Source organism: Rhinolophus ferrumequinum, chromosome 17, assembly GCF_004115265.2.
Source record: "Rhinolophus ferrumequinum isolate MPI-CBG mRhiFer1 chromosome 17, mRhiFer1_v1.p, whole genome shotgun sequence".
Lineage (NCBI taxonomy): Eukaryota > Metazoa > Chordata > Mammalia > Chiroptera > Rhinolophidae > Rhinolophus > Rhinolophus ferrumequinum.
Genome location: NC_046300.1, coordinates 6,460,001 through 6,475,940, shown reverse-complemented (window position 1 = coordinate 6,475,940; position 15,940 = coordinate 6,460,001). Strand labels below are relative to the sequence as shown.

Genomic DNA, 15,940 nt, shown 5'->3' with positions numbered 1-15,940 from the left:
ATGGGGCTGGGGCTCTGGCATTTCAACTTCTTTGCTCAAAGCCCACAATAAGAGGTTATTTCTGAATCATGGCCCAGTAATCGTGTGTATGTGTGAGACTGAAATCTTCATGAAAAATACTTCCTTACTGTGTGGAACTGATACTTTTTATTCTCGATTGTTCTATTTGCATTTTTAAGAAGTGCTAAGGTGAGACCACTTACTCAATGTAGCATCTCGTCGGGTCATTCTCTGTGGACTAGGCCAAGGTGTAGGAGTCAGCCATGAGGAAGGAGGACATCTTAGCTCTGAGTTACGTGAGGTTTGTACAGAAGGAGCCACTATCCTCCGTGCCCTTCACAACACAGTCCACTGGCTCTCCTCCTCTTTAGGTTTCTCTCCTGCTCCTCTTCCTTGTCTGGATAATTCTTGATCCTCTCCAGGACTCTGCCCTCAGTGCTCCTTTATTCTTGCTGCTCTACCCTCTTGACCTGACTGTCTAAGGTACCCAAAGCCTCAGCCACCACTAACAGGCTAACAAGTCCTATGGCTCCATCCTAAGTCAGTTCTGTTTTCTGAGCTTGAAATCACTCTTTCCATTTATCTCCTGGGCATGTCTTCATGGACACCTCTCGGGCTTCTCACACTACACGATGACTCAAGATTGTATTCCATGTTATAGTGCAGTCCTGTTAAACCTGCTGTATTCCTACTGCAGAGGAATAACATCACTGCACATGGTCTACCTGTTGTGACCCCGTCTTCCTCCTCGATTCCCCTGTATTGTCAGTGGCCACATCCCTAAGTAAGCCTTGCCTCCCTTTCTAACTCACCTCCAAAATGGACTCCTTTATCTCAATCTTTTCTCTTCGATCTTCTGTCCATTCTCTACCCTACCACCAAAATGACCTTTTTAAACAGAACTCTCCTAAAACTCGTCCTTTTGGAGAGGTAGACCTTCCCTAGAGGGAGGCCTCGGTTTCAGGGTTTTGTTTTGTTGTTGTTGTTGTTGTTGTTTTGTTTTCCCTGAAGGATGAAGTCCTGAGTCATGACTTAGCATGATATTCAAGTATTTACAGTCTGGCCCAAGCCGCCTTCTGTCAATTCCTACCGCTCCTCTTCGGATTCTTTCACTTCTTGCTTGTGTCTTCTTCTCCTCTCTTGACTTTTTTCTAGCTCACAAACTCCTCATTTGTCAAGACCCAGTTCAGATGCACCCCGTCTTGGAATTCCTGTCATTTTGGCTGATGCTCCTTCAGAGTTTGTGTTCCCTCTGCTGCATTTCCACTGCAGATATCTACTGGTGCCACATCCATAGCTGAGCTATTCAATGTGCTGTAAGCATCTGTTGACGTATTATCCTTCTCACATCCTTCCACGTGAACAGGGTCAGGTCTTGGTCATCTCTGTATTCCCCAGGACAGAACCTGTTGCGTAGATAGCAGGCACTCAAAGATATCATTTAATGTACATAAGAAGAGGCAAATCTGAATCAAGAAGACAGGTTTTTATTAGGCTCACAAATGGGTCACTTTGAAAGTGACGGCATCTATGTATATTTTACTTTCGCAGTGATCGTAAACCTGTTGGTAAAGAAGGTATCGACAATAGCAGCAAAGGAGGCTGTGTTCAACAGGCCACTGGCTGGAGGAAGGGGGCAGGCCTCGGATATGGCCATCCTGGATTGGCTTCAGCGGAAGAGGTGAAATGGCTTCTTTCTTGTTGGGGTGTCATGAGCCTGGAATATACTTAACTTCCTCTCATTCTGTGGCCCAAGGCTATGTCCCTGCCTTTCAGCTGGCTTTCTCCACTACTGGCTGAGGACATGAGAGCTAAGAGCCCATCGGTCCCGATTACGGGGTTATAGCTGGGCGTGCTGGCCCTTTGCAGTTTAGTTGGTGGTGGGAAGGGGAGAGAGAAATTGTAATGGGGCTCATCTTATTCTTACATGGAGTAAGAGGTGAGGCATTGTGGGAATTAGGCAGTTTGAGACTAAAGAATCATTTGGTGAAAAGATCCAGGGACCCAGCAATAAAAAGTACAAAGGAATCTCTGAGAGGGATTGTCATCAGAGGTCTTTGATGGCTAAAATTTCAGGAGCATGAAGTTAGTCCTCGTTCCCAGAAAGGGCCTTGCCCCTCAGTTTTCAGGAAGAGAAGAGAGAGAAGGTGACAAGAGGAAACACTGCACATTTTCTGTTCGCTTAGCCCCCCTTTGAAATTGCCAACTACAGGAGATTGGCTTCTCATATTTCTGGTGTTAAATCCTGTATCCTGAAATTATGGTGTCACCACCCTCCTTATTAATCTTGGGTATTTGTTTATTAAACATCTAAAAAATTCTCCCTATATCCTGCTCCTTATTGATCCGGAAATGCTTGTAGTCAAAGACCAGCCTTGAGGCTAATTTAATTCATACAGCTCACTTCACTGTTTGCCTTTGTTTTACAGACTGAAGGCCGGATGAGGGGGCCCAATGTAGGGGCTCCAGGAAGAACCAGCAAGAGACAGTCCAATGAGACTTACCGAGACGCTGTGCGAAGAGTCATGTTTGCTCGGTATAAAGAACTCGATTAAGGAATGGAGACAAGTCCCATAGGACACAACCTCCTTGTTTTGTTTGTCCGTCTCTCCTTTTGTTTTGTTACTGTTCTTGCTGCTAGAACTTTTTTAAATAAACTTTTTTTCAATGTGAGTTTTTTACATTGTTAAATTTTTCTCCCATAAATGGGGGGAGCTATTGGTGGGAGAGTGGCTTGATGTGGGCCCATTTGAGATGATGCGGAGTGAAGAGTACGCAGTGAGCCCCGAAGCACAACCTGCTGTCAGCCTGATGGATGGCAGTGACCTTTGAACTCTAGCCTGTGTGAAGACTGTCAGATTTTTAAAAATTATTTTCCTAATCAATTAGTAAAAATAGCATTTCATTGTTTGTTTCTATTTCTTCGCTAGCTGCCAAGGCTGAATTATTTCCATATATTAGTTTATTACTCTGATGACCTTTGAAAGCCCTCTTCTGACTTTCCCTTTGTTGGAGGGGTTGCCATTTGTGAAAACTCTTTTCTGAGTGCCTGCTGGGTACTCAATGCTAAGGAGCCAGAGTCAATATTTTAGGCTTTACAGGTCAGATAATCTCCGTTGCAACTACAACTCTGTTGTAGGGAGAAAGCAGCCATAGGCAGTAATACATAAACAAGTGATTGTAGCTCTGTTCCAATAAAACTTTATTTACAAAAACAGGTTGCAGGCCATATTTGGCCTATAGGTTATGGTTTGCCAACCCCTGGTCTAATGGCAGAGTCTGGATGCATCGGGCAGGACCAAGGAGGGCTCTGTGAAAAGAAGGGGTGGGGTGGGGATTGGCATTTTAGAGGGGATAGGGAGTGAGGGGTAGGAAATGTAAGGGAAGGTGGGCATACACCAAGGAGAAAACATTTCCAGCAACAGGCATGATAAATGTGAATTTAAATTGTCATGCTGTGTCCAGACATAATAGTCCCTTTCTCTGAATCTTTAAGTTTTTACCCCTCCAAGAGAGAAAACATCAGGAGCACATTGGCTTAGGGATCGAGATCCCCACGTCCTGGGCGTTGCTACCACGAATGCAGCATTACAGAAGGTGGCCCATTTGAATCTTTCAGCACCAGACATGCACTCCAAGAGCCCTTCTGGTCTGATGCTCTGCACGTACATCTAGTATCTTAGTACTGTCTGTCTAACCTTCACTGAGTAGGTCTCAAAACACTTTGGAAGATGATCCAAGTTTGTCCTGAGCCGGCAAGACCACGTTTTCCTACTAGCTCTGTGTCACCCTGTTGGGCCTAGAATGAGCTGTGGGACACATCAAATGCTTCACTAGTGAAGGCCCTTAGTTGACCCAGGCTATTGGCTGCCCAGCAGAAGCTCCATCAGGTTATTAAGTGGTCATTCTATGAATGTTTTGAGAGCCTGCTCTTCTTGTCACTTGGGCTCATAGCAAGAGCAGTGTGCATCTCTGTGCCCATGGGACTCAGTCCAATGAGGAAGAGGGACATTGAGCACTTGCTGACATGACGAGTGCCTTGCGGGGGGAGTACAGCAAGCCGTTGGGACGATCCGACATGGACTTGATTGTCATTTGGTGGCAGCAGCATCTTCCCTGAAGACCTCAGACCTCAGGCTGGTTCAGGCTATTGCCTAGTTTTGTTTTCTAGTTTTATTTCGCTACTTTAATGGAGATTTTTTTTGTTCGAAATAAGGTCTAAAGTATTTAATACCTTTTAAAAACAGTACCTTACGGGACTGATGAAAATAGAAATGGGTGTGGAAAATGTGCCACCTTATGATGTCCCTGGAAAGTTCCTTGAGGCCTCTGATCAGAATGCCAGCTGCATAAGGGCAGGGATCTTGGCTAATTTTCTTCACTATTACACACCTGGTGCCTGGCACAGGACCTAACACTGTAGGCAGTCAATAAATGAGAGAATAAGGCTGAGCTCATAGGTATATAGAAAATACTTGTTCAATTAAATTTTGATTGCATCTTTCAGTTCATCAAAGCCCATCTTGACAAAAGGAATTATTTTCGTTTCTTGGCATAAGCAAGAGTTTTCACATAAATCATTTTTACTTTTTATTCTAGAGCAGTGGTTTCCAGCCTGGGATCAAAGCATGAACTGTTTTTTCCTTTTGCCAAGTGGTGGAAGATTAAGGGGGCCGCGGAGAGACCTAAGATGTTTACTTCGTTAAAAGAACTTTTCTCTCTCTTTTTTTTTTCACATCAGAGAAGTAGGAAAGTCAATCTTAAGTTATCCTTTAGTCTATATTGAACATATGTGGCTTTATTTAAAACAAAAGACAACTCACTGTTGGCTTTCCTTACTTAGCTGGGGATTTATACTTTTCCAGACCCACGTCAGCTGTCAAACAGGCCTTTGGGGGCACAGCTCTGGAGCTCAAAAGGGCAATGTCTACAAAGAAGATCAGCAACCTCTGAATGGAAACCATCTTTTTTTCTAGGCACCTCCTTCAAGAATGATTTTGTAGGGCCGGCCCAGTGGCTCAGGCGGTTGGAGCTCCGTGCTCCTAACTCCGAAGGCTGCTGGTTCGATTCCCACATGGGCCAGTGGGCTCTCAACCACAAGCTTCCCCATTCAACTCCTCGAGTCCCGCAAGGGGTGGTGGGCAGCGCCCCCTGCAACTAGCAACAGCAACTGGACCTGGAGCTGAGCTGCGCCCTCCACAACTAAGACTGAAAGGACAACTTGAAGCTGAACAGGGCACCCTCCACAACTAAGATTGAAAGGACGGCAATTTGACTTGGAGAGGAGTCCTGGAAGTGCACACTGTTACCCAACAAAGTTCTGTTTCCCTTCCCCAATAAAATCTTAAAAAAAAAAAGAATGATTTTGTACCTTTTACAACCAGCCACACAGCTTTTGTGGCCGGTGTGGAGCCCAGCCCAGCAACACCAAAGGGATTCTCAGAAATGCTTGTTGAACTGCTCTGGGAAGAAGGCAGTTAACTGCTAATGGCCATTAAGTCTCACAGGTTCTGGATTCTTGGCACCTGCATCATCCATTGTAGGGTTGGAATGACCCCATCTCTTTCACTTTTACGTTTAATTAAATATTTGAGTGCCTTCTGTGGATTGCATACATTTGCTTTTTTCTGATGATAAAAGTTTTACATATATATAATATCTATATATCTATAGATATAGATATTCCCCCATAAGTTGGAATATTGTCACACGCACTTACATACACATATATATGAAAAGGGTGTATATACATCACTTGTATTCATTTGTTTATATTGAGTTACAATTTTAATATAGTTTTTTTCTTTCTTAAAATGTGTTTACATTTTTTGGCACCCTCTGTGTGTGTGTGTGTGTGTGTGTGTGTGTGTGTGTACGAGTATATTGCTATGGTCTGAATGTTTGTGTCCCCCCTCTCCCCAAATTCATACGTTGAAATCCTAGCCCCCAGAGGTGATGCTGTCAGGTGAGGTGTTTGGGAAGTGATTCGGTCATAGGGATGGAGCTGTCATAAATAGGATCAGTGCTCTTATCAAAGAGATCCCACAAAGCTCCATAGACCCTTCTACCATTTGCGGATACAAGAGAGATCTGCAACCTGAAAGAGGGCCCTCTTCCAACCATGCTGGCATCTTGATCTTGGATTTCCTAGCCTCTGGAACTGAGAAATTTTTGTTGCCTATAAGCTACCCAGTCTGTGGTATTTTGTTATAGCAGCCAAACAGACCTAGGTAGGTAGGTAGGTAGATGGGGAGTTGCAGAGATGGAGAGAACAGAAATAAGTTACCTGTTATTCCAAAATCCAGAGATTTCTACCTTTCCATCTATTGCCAGGTTTAAGTACCCAAAGAGTTTCCAGTGTCAGTCATTTACTGCCTTTGATGTAGGATAGCCATAGTTAGAACATGTTTAAAGATGCTTCCAGGAAAAAGATTTATTTGAAGCTTCTGGTTTGCAATTTCCTCACTGACACCCTTCCACTAATTTTTGAAAGGTTTCTTATCTAAAAGAGAGTAATGTGGGTGTGGTTTTCCATAACTGATTATCTTCCTCTGCCTTCTCATGGTCTATTTTTCAATCTGTATATGTGACCCGAAAACTCAGTTCCACTAAAACTACATTTATCAATAATGCCAGGGGGGCAAGTTATGCTAAATCGATGCCTAGGAATACCACCATCTCACTGGCCAAAGTCCAAAACATCTCTCAGAATCACCCAAGGATTCCTGCTTCTTTCTGCCTCAAATGTTATACTTTATTACAAATGTTAACTCTGGTAGTGGATTCATTTGTTCATTCAACAAATATATACTGAGTGCATACCATGTGCCAGGCACCAGTGGAAGCACTGGGATATAGCAGTGAACTAAACAAAAGTTCTTGCCCGTATGGCGTTTATATCCTAGTGGTTGAGGGCATGGACTCTGAAATCTAACTTACTAGTTCATTTACCAGTCCACCACTATTAGCTCTGTGTGACCTGTCTCTATAAAACAAAGACTGTGGTGACGGCTATGACTAGGTGGACAACAGTGGCGGCTCGAAGTGGTCAGATCCTAGAAATATTTTGAAAGTAGAGTCAAGGATTTGCTGACAGACTGGGCTCGAGGAAAAAAGTCACGGATTACTCCAAGGTTATGAGCTGGGGAAGGTTGTGAAGGAGACAAGTTTGGGTTTTTGCTGTGTTAACTTTGTGCTGCTACTAGACGTCCAAGTAACTGTTAAATTAACCCTGAAAACTGATTTTCCTAAGCCCTTGCCTTAGACTAAATGCAGGGGTGTCCAAACTGCGGCCCGCGGGCCAACTGCAGCCCACAATCCATTTTTAATTGGCCTGCAGCAAATTCCAAAAATACATTTAGTTTACTTAAATAATCCAGGTGAGGCAATAGTACTTCACCTCGAGTGAGCGCCCGGCTGTTTGTGTATTTTACCGCATGTGGCCCTTGGTGAAAAAACGTTAAAAAAAGTTTGGACACCCCTGGACTAGAGTATATCAATGGAATGATACTGTGAAGACCTGCCCTCAAGAATTCTCTTAGTTTCCATAAACCTCAATTTCCTTACCTGCAAAATGGGTTTAATCACCGTCTTATACGTTATGAAGATAAAAATAGATATTTGTAAAGTATGTAGCCCAATAATCCAGCGGTTGATAATTCAACAAGCAATCAACTAACATTCCTTCTCCTAAAGCCGGATTAAGCGGGTGTTTTACATCGGGTCATTGAAAGCAAACTGTATACTCTCTAAGGCACTTTTAGCAAGGGCAAAGAATTACTATGCCGAGTAAAGACAAGAACTCTAATTCGGGTCTGCAAAAGGCTTGGCAACTCCGCGGTGGTTTGAAATAAAGGGAAATACGCAGGGAATTAACACCGGGCGTAGTGACAGGCTGCCCTAGCGACCACATTTCCCAGCAGCCCTTGCGCAGTCAGGCACCTTCGCAGATTGGACGCCTCCTCAGGAGGCGGGTTGGGGGGGGAGGGGATAGGCGCGAGGTACTGTGGGTAGGAGACGGCCGTCGACGGAGGCGCCATTTTGTGAAGCGGCGGTACCCTGTTGGATATTCTGGGGCACAAAACCGCTACTTCTACTACTTCGGTTCCTCCTGAGGGTAAGTGCGGCGGCCGGCCGCAATGACTGGCAGTTCTTGCTGTTGAGGCAGGCCCTGTGGAGCCTTCCTGTCAGTCGAGGGCGGCGGCCCATCAGACCCAGCCGGATCTTGAGGGGCTAAACTACCCGAGGTGTTGGAGGGCCGCGCCCCTCTTCGCCGCCAACGGTGTCAGCTTTCAGGGGGCGTCCTCCCGCCCAACCCCAGGCTCGCTTCCTTCGGGCTCTGAATGTGTCCCTGCCGGGACGCGTTTCCGACTCAGCCCAACTGAGCGTGGAACCGTCGCCTGTCCCTCGGGTACTCTTCAGGGGCGCCCCGGCAGTTTCTAGCTATCATCACCCCGCAGCTGCACCTAATCCTCCCTCTCCGGAAGGCTGTTTGGTGAAGGTTGATATGCGGGCTGGGACCCTTTTCGGGGGCGGGCGAGGCGTGTGCAGGGAGGAAGGGAAAGTCGGACACGGGAGTCTGTTGGGCAGGCCGTGGCGCCGCCATCTCCGCCGCGACACTCCACGGAGGTGGGTCCGGGCACTGCCCAAGAGACGAGGGGCGGCATCAGCGATTCCGCCCAGGGCCTTGTTTCTCCCAGATGATTCTCTTCCATTTATTAATTCAGCAAATGTTCGTTGGGTGCCTGCTCTGGAACAGGCGCCAGGGAACAGGCTGTAACTAGTTTCTCGGACCTCGCCAGCATCGAACGCGTTCTAGTTGTGTGTGTGTGATGTTTTCTCACCGCCGGGGCGCTGCGGGGCCAGCCTGGCTGCCTCGGGGGCCTGTGGTGGTCAGGACTGGCTCAAGACATGGTGGTTATTGTTACCAAGGAACTAACTCGTGTGGAGATTTGGTCTTGCCTGACTGAAATAGCTTTGGATCAGCCGTTGCGTTATAAATGGAGATTTCAGTCAGCTCAGCACCCCGGCTTCTAAAAGGTTTAAATTTTATTCATCAGAAATTTTTGAATTTCATGTTGCTCCTTGTATTAAAAAAGACACTTTGATTCATGTTTTAACCGTCATCTACCCCATTGGAGTTTCTTTGATGCAAAACATGGGAGCTGGTTGCAGATCTGTCCTTTTTGCTTTAAAATCTTAAAATAGGAGCAGGGAAGGAATCTTCTGCTTGCATCCTTTTATGGGTTTGTTATTGAATATAAAATCTGATATTTTAAAGTGTTCTTCCACTTCTTGCTTTGCTTATTGTTCACAAAACATTAGCATGATTTTAATGTTGACAGTTGGTCCCCACCTCCGTCCCCCACTTAGGTAATCACTGCTTTGGCTTTGATGAAATTCCAGCCTCACTAGTGTCCCAGCTTATAGAATGATTGACTTAAATGATCTCAGATTTGTAGCAACCGATAATCTCTCTTGTTTCCTAGAGAAAACAAAATTTGAACCTTTTGGAGCAGTGTGTTAGATCTTCAGTAAGACAATGGGTTCAGACAAAAGGTAAGTTCTACTTTACATGCCTTTGATCTCAACATTTTAGTGGGGACTGAACAATTTTGTTAAAATTATTTGCTTATCAAATCAGTACTTGAGTGTCTTTATGCCAGGCGTTGCTATGAGCACCTTCATGGTCTTTGTTCTCACAAGCATGCAGTTTAGTGAGAAAATTGAAGTACTATGTGAACTGTGCTGCGAGAAAGGAAGATGAGAGTGCTGTTTAATAGCAAGCGTATATATTGGCCAGGAAAGCTTCCTGGAGGAAGTATTCTCTAAGATGAAGCCTGGAAGGTAAGTGAGAATTAGGCAAAGAAGGGCAGGGTGGAGTGCGTCGCTGAGGGTTCCCAGTGTGGATACCCGCCTATGCAGAAGCCAGATCATACATTCTGGCACTTTGCACAGTACCTGGCTGTAGTAGTAAGCAATCATTGAGTGCCACTTCTTGTTATTGTCCCCTACATAGTAAGGTGATCCAGATTTATAGAGCCGAAAAGTTCTGGATCATGGGTTACATATAGAAAAACTGCTAAAGGATTAGTAGAAAGTAAAGATGAGAGCATTTGCCAGCTCTATCATCTATGGTTTCTCCCACTCAACCCATATGATTTAAACACACAACCTTTGCTTATTCAATCACCTGCCCCCTTAGTATTGAGGCCAGTCCCAGTGATGGATCAAATTGATGGCCCAGAGAGACTCAGGAAATATTCATGTCACATGATGTCATTATTTAATTCTGTGTCAGCAGTCTGTAGTTCCAAGTAACTTATTAAATTAACATTTACCCTTTTAGGGTCTCTCATCCTCATACTTAACATCATGAAATAGTCTGAGACTACTTATTTTCATTCGTTTCTTTTTATTAAATTTATGTACTCTAAATGAGATCCTAATAAAAACCTTTCCTTTGTCTTGTCCTTATATAGTAGTTTTAGGAACCTGCTAAAGAATTTATGAAAGATTTATGTATATCTGTGGTTAAATGGCTGTAAGCCTCTTTTTTTTAGATTTTCCTGTGGAGCCCAGTGCTGCTCATAACTAAAAATAAACCAGATGTTATAGGAAATAATGTTTTCTGATGGTGCTAGTTATGTCTAATAAATGAACTACTTTTGTTAACTGCCTGGTGGGGAAGAAAAGACTTATTTAACTCATCCAGGTTGTTGGTCCATTTCTAAGTAGTGTAATACCCTTGGGAGTGGATGAGTCAAGATTTATTCTCCTTTGAAATTGGGTGAAATGCTAATAATTGCTTTCTTCTTACCTTTGATCACTAAGATCTGAATCAGGGATGAATGGGGTGATATGTAGGCCACAGACTTGGGAAAATGCAGGAGAAACTTGGGCAACCTGACCCTTTCTCAAAAACATTACACCCAAATATTCGATATCTGTATTTTCAGATTTAGCATGAATTCCTAAAAATTACTTTTGCATTTAGGGATGTGGATGTTTTCCCAGTGGTTGTCTTTGTGAAGTGGAATTTGGTGATAAATTTTAAGGGATACATTAAACTATTTGGGTATCTTATAAACTGAGCTGTGGGGTGTGTTTTTTCTTTTTTTAAAGTGCGGTGTTTTCAACCATGTTCTCTAAAGATACAAAATGTGATTTAGTTTAGAGTAAATGAAAATTATTTCCCTTGGCAGAGTGAGTAGAACAGAGCGTAGTGGAAGATATGGTTCCATCATAGACAGGGATGACCGTGATGAGCGTGAATCCAGAAGCAGGCGGAGGGACTCAGATTACAAAAGATCTAGTGATGATCGGCGGGGTGATAGATACGACGACTACCGAGACTATGACAGTCCAGAGGTGAGTGACCAGCAGCTGTTTTATGGAGTTGTTAGAAGTATGAATTATATGCATAAACCCTCCAGGATTCTTGAAGTGAAATAAGTATACCCAGTGTGGAAATCGCTCCTCTTGAATGTTATATCAAACGCTCTATTCGGAAATCTATTGAGTTGACCCTCAAAGACAAACTTAGCCTTATAGTAATAGACATATTGGCCAGGGTTTACATAGGGCTCACCATGCACCAGGCACTCTTGAACACTTCACTCATATAAACTTACTTAGGTCTCACTACAACCCTATAAGGTAGATGTTATTATTTTAAAGATGAAACAATCAGGCGTAATAATATACCAGCCCTGTGCCTGAGGTGGTGTTTCCAAAAGTTATAGTTTCAGTCATCTTAGCATAGCTTTTTTCACATTCCTTTCCACATGCATACATAGCTTTGCTTAGAAATAATTGTGCTGGCCATATAATTTTACACTGGTTTTCTTTTTCCACTTTTTCCGTGCACATAATCTTCGTATTATAATAGGAAATGGTAGTTTATTGCGTGTGGTATATTGTACAGGGAGTTGTTAAACCATTCTTTCTGAACTAAATGTTGACAGATTGGGGGGTGTTTTTGTTTATTTGTTTTGTTTTTTGCTGTTTTAGAAAACACTGCAGTGGGCATCATCATGGAATTCTTGAATCATCTCTCTTGTTCCCAAAGATAAATTCCTAGGAATGGCAGGCCTGGATCAAAGGGTATAAACACAGTATGATTTTAATTGTAATGTTGTTTATTGTCAATCAGAGAGAACGTGAAAGAAGGAACAGTGATCGATCTGAAGATGGCTACCATTCAGATGGTGACTATGGCGAGCATGACTATAGGCATGACATCAGTGATGAGCGGGAGAGCAAGACCATCATGCTGCGCGGCCTTCCCATCACCATCACGGAGAGCGATGTAAGGGGAAACGGTTCTGACAAGCAGTCTAGTAGGCACAGTGACCTTTGAGCTCCTCCCATTATTTTCTCGTGCTATTGTTTTATCTCAAGTTAATATCTCAGCTGGTGAAATATATTTCTCTCTTTAAGGTCGAGTTCTCTCAACTTGGCTCGGAGGTAAATTACCATTTATGTTTAGGCTTTAAAGCTCAATGTGGAGTTTTTAGAAGTTCTTTAACTACAAGGAGCCAGTCTTGTTTCTTCACTATCCCTTAGAAGGTAGTTAGTACATTTTTATTGAATTGGTTACTTATTTGGTGAACATGTATATATCAGTAAAAACACTTTATAATCTGGCCACCCTTTGATGAAAGTTATACTGTCCATTTGAAACATCTGAGAAGCCTGTTGAAAAGGAGGGCCATTACCTGACTCCCCACTCCTCAGACTGGCCAACTGGGGCATTGGTGTACTGGGCATTGCCCGATGTCCAGTGGCATCTGTGGCCCTTACCCATTCCTTCCAGGCATATCTACCACTTACTTCCCCTGTGGGCCACTTTAGACAGGTCTGTCATTCTATTAATGTGCTTCTTTCTCCTTGAAAGCTACTTTATGTAAAGGCTTTCCTGATCGACCAGGTCTAATTTCTTCCTTATTCTCCTCCCAAAGCACTGTATCCGTGACAGTCATGTAGCACTTACACTGTGGCTGTCAACGTGCACATCTCATTTCCCCCGTAAGACCATAGATCTCTGAAAACAGGCTTCCATGTGAACTGGTCATCTCTGTGTCCCCAGTGCTTGAATGCAGGAAACTGCTCAGCCAGTGCTGGTGAAATGAATGAGATTTTGAAGTCCGTTTTTTAAAAATGTAAATGCGTAGCATTGTCCTCATATCTATTGTATTGGAGTATTCAAAGTAATAGTCTCACTAACGATTAGTGAATTTTAGACAAAGCTGAAACTAAGTATTGGATTCACACAGTTTTTGTCTTCTAAATACTGGAAGTGACAAATGTGAGATGAGATGTTAGAATTAATGGTGGGTTATTATATAATTTGTGGTCCACTGCACACCTGCTATGCCGTGTGCTATGTTAGATGCTACAGTGATACAGAGCCGTGGATCCTGCCTCAGGAAAGGTCATGGATGAGTAGCTAGTAGTCAGCAGGTGAGAGGGACAGTGCAGAGCAGAAGGGGCCCGGTACTGGAAGATGGCCTGTTGACAGAGGTCCTGCAGAACGACTCTGAAAGCTTCAAGGGAGCTTGTCACTTGTGGAGGGTAAGGAAGTTCTCCATGAAGAGACTAGTTGAGCTGATTCTTGAGGGATAGAAATATTTTGGTCTGGTGGAGAACTGGGGGAAAGGTGTGATGAACTGGCCCTCCAGGCAGGGGATTATATGACTAGACCTGGGAATAGAAAGATACTGAATCTAGGTAAGGCCTTGCAACCAGCTTGATTTGACTGAGGTCAAAGGCTTTTGGTAGGAGAGAGGTGGATGGGAAAGTGCTGTCGTGGCCAGGGGCTGGAGTCTTTGAAAGCACAGCTAAGTAGAAAAGAAAGTTACTAAGGGTTTTGCCTAGTAGCAAAAGCTGTGCAGGATAGATAGCAAAGGCAGGGCTGAGCTCAGGCAGGGGGGCAATGAGCATGTGGAATGGGGGACGCAAGAAATTCTGCAGGATACAATTCAGGAGCATTTACTCGTTGATCAGATTGTCCTCTTGAGGAGTCTGTCAGGCCTGTGGCCCTAGAAGCTCACAGAGGAAGTGGGTGGCGTGGGGAGAGCAGTGCCTGGGCTGACACTTGGGGGCCTACCTGCTGGTACTGGAACCAGATTGTAATGCTTGTATGTTTTAGGCTTCAGGGAAACAGAAGTCCCTACCATAGAAGGCTGGTTTTCAGAGTAGAATTTCTGAGGTTCCCAAATACTGTGCAGTATTATTAGAAAATTGGCTTATTGAGAACTAAAACATTTTAAAATTAAAGTATTTAATCTTCTCCTGAACTTCAGTTTATCACGTACATTATTATTTGCCTTTTTAGTTTGGCCCCACCACTTACATGTGAAATTCTCAGAGTAACCGTCTTTAGTTGCTGTGTTGCTATATATGTTACTATGTCGCTGTTTTTAAAGTAACTCTTGTTCTGGTGACTAACTTTTTTAGTTACTGTTCTACAAGCTTGAGCCTGAGTCACATGGTTGTGTCAAGCTCAGTGTAGCACTTCTCATATTCTGTGAAAAAAATAAGTACGTGTACTGTCAATTTTCCTTATTTGTAGTAGTTCCTGTTTATAAAGTCACTGCATACTGAACCATTGCTCCTAGGGAAAATACAAAGTTAGGTTCCTGTGAGCCTTTGGTCACAATATTTTCATTAACAGATCAATACATAACCCATTTTTTGTGTATTTCTATTGAGAGTTGCCTATTTATATTGTTGATTTGTTAGCATTGAAGTCATGGCCAACAGCACTATAATTCGTACCTGAATGAAGCTAATATATGTGTTTTCCCTGTAAGGGCCATTATGGTCTTCTTACACTTAGGAACAGTGTATACTACTACACTTGGAGAGTCATTTAAATAGAGAAATCACCAACAAAAAGTACAAAAATGTGAAAAAGTTGGCACTAAGTAGACTGAAAAGGCCACTTGTTGACAGTATGAAAGCTAAACCAAGGCAAGACATTGCCTCAGCCAAAAACATGTGCATTGGGTGACTCAGATTCTTCACTGCTTTGCACATGCGCGTGACAGCACTGCAAGTATTGGCTTGGAGTTACAAATTTAGTGAGTAGGCAAATTTACAGATATGGAATCCACAAGTAACAGGGATCCGCTATGTAATCCTACAGCCTTTGCACATAGTTATGGAAAATTGGAGCCACTGAGAATCTCTGTTTCACAAATTAGGCCTTGTGTTTTTGTCTCCCTCCTCCCCCCCCCCGGGAGTATTGCTTCCTGGTATGATTGATAGAGACTAATGTATTTTTTATTTTTATAATTGTCTTTTGCACTCAGGTCTTGGTCTAACATCAATAATAAACGTAACAGCCAGAATTGTTTCTTCTAGGCCCAGTTAATGTTTATTTTGATTTATTAGGAGCCTAACAATGTCTGACCTTTGTTTTTTCACCATTAAAGTAAATGTAAGAAAATTCTTTTTAACTTAAGATGTGCAGAAATGTTTATCTTAAGGGGAGTTTCTCATTTTTTGGCTATTGATTCTTGATCACGTGCTTTAGAGGACAGCGACACATCCTGTGCCTCTTTTAAATCTCATTTTCTCTCTAGTCCTTTAGAACAAAGGACAGCGAGATTAGGATGGAGGAGGAAGGCTTGAGGGACAGCATACCATGAGCAAGACTGTGTATCATAACATAAATAATTGTCCCTGAGGGAAATTGTCAGGCAGCATATACAAAGAATGTCTCCAGGACCGCAATAATACATTGATTTCTGTGAGAAGTGTTCCTTTTATTTCATTTTTAGAATAATTGCATTTGGGTGATGGAAGTTATAAACTTGGCTAATTAAGCAGTTGATGTAATTCCATGTTCTTGAACTTTCTTTGGTGTGGAATAGTTTGGTGGCTGAAGCGTTTACTATAAATGTGTAAAACTCTGCAGATTCGAGAAATGATG

The 15,940-nt window shown here is 43.2% G+C and overlaps 2 protein-coding genes across 8 annotated transcripts in view; both read left to right on the top strand.

Moving 5' to 3' along the window:
- The window catches only part of RBM6 (RNA binding motif protein 6), a 93,376-nt gene extending 90,703 nt beyond the window's left edge, over positions 1–2,673 (top strand). For all 7 annotated transcript variants that reach the window (XM_033132064.1, XM_033132067.1, XM_033132065.1 and 4 more), the window contains 2 exons: positions 1,552–1,681; positions 2,430–2,673. In XM_033132064.1, coding sequence (XP_032987955.1) covers positions 1,552–1,681; positions 2,430–2,555 — 256 coding nt within the window. In that variant the 3' untranslated portion in view covers positions 2,556–2,673. The remainder of the gene's footprint in view (positions 1–1,551; positions 1,682–2,429) is intronic.
- A 5,338-nt stretch (positions 2,674–8,011) lies between these two features.
- The window catches only part of RBM5 (RNA binding motif protein 5), a 23,185-nt gene continuing 15,256 nt past the window's right edge, over positions 8,012–15,940 (top strand). The window contains exons 1-5 of the mRNA XM_033132063.1: positions 8,012–8,116; positions 9,489–9,558; positions 11,205–11,370; positions 12,155–12,310; positions 15,926–15,940. The exon at positions 15,926–15,940 is cut by the window's right edge and continues 55 nt beyond it. Coding sequence (XP_032987954.1) covers positions 9,542–9,558; positions 11,205–11,370; positions 12,155–12,310; positions 15,926–15,940 — 354 coding nt within the window. The 5' untranslated portion in view covers positions 8,012–8,116; positions 9,489–9,541. The remainder of the gene's footprint in view (positions 8,117–9,488; positions 9,559–11,204; positions 11,371–12,154; positions 12,311–15,925) is intronic.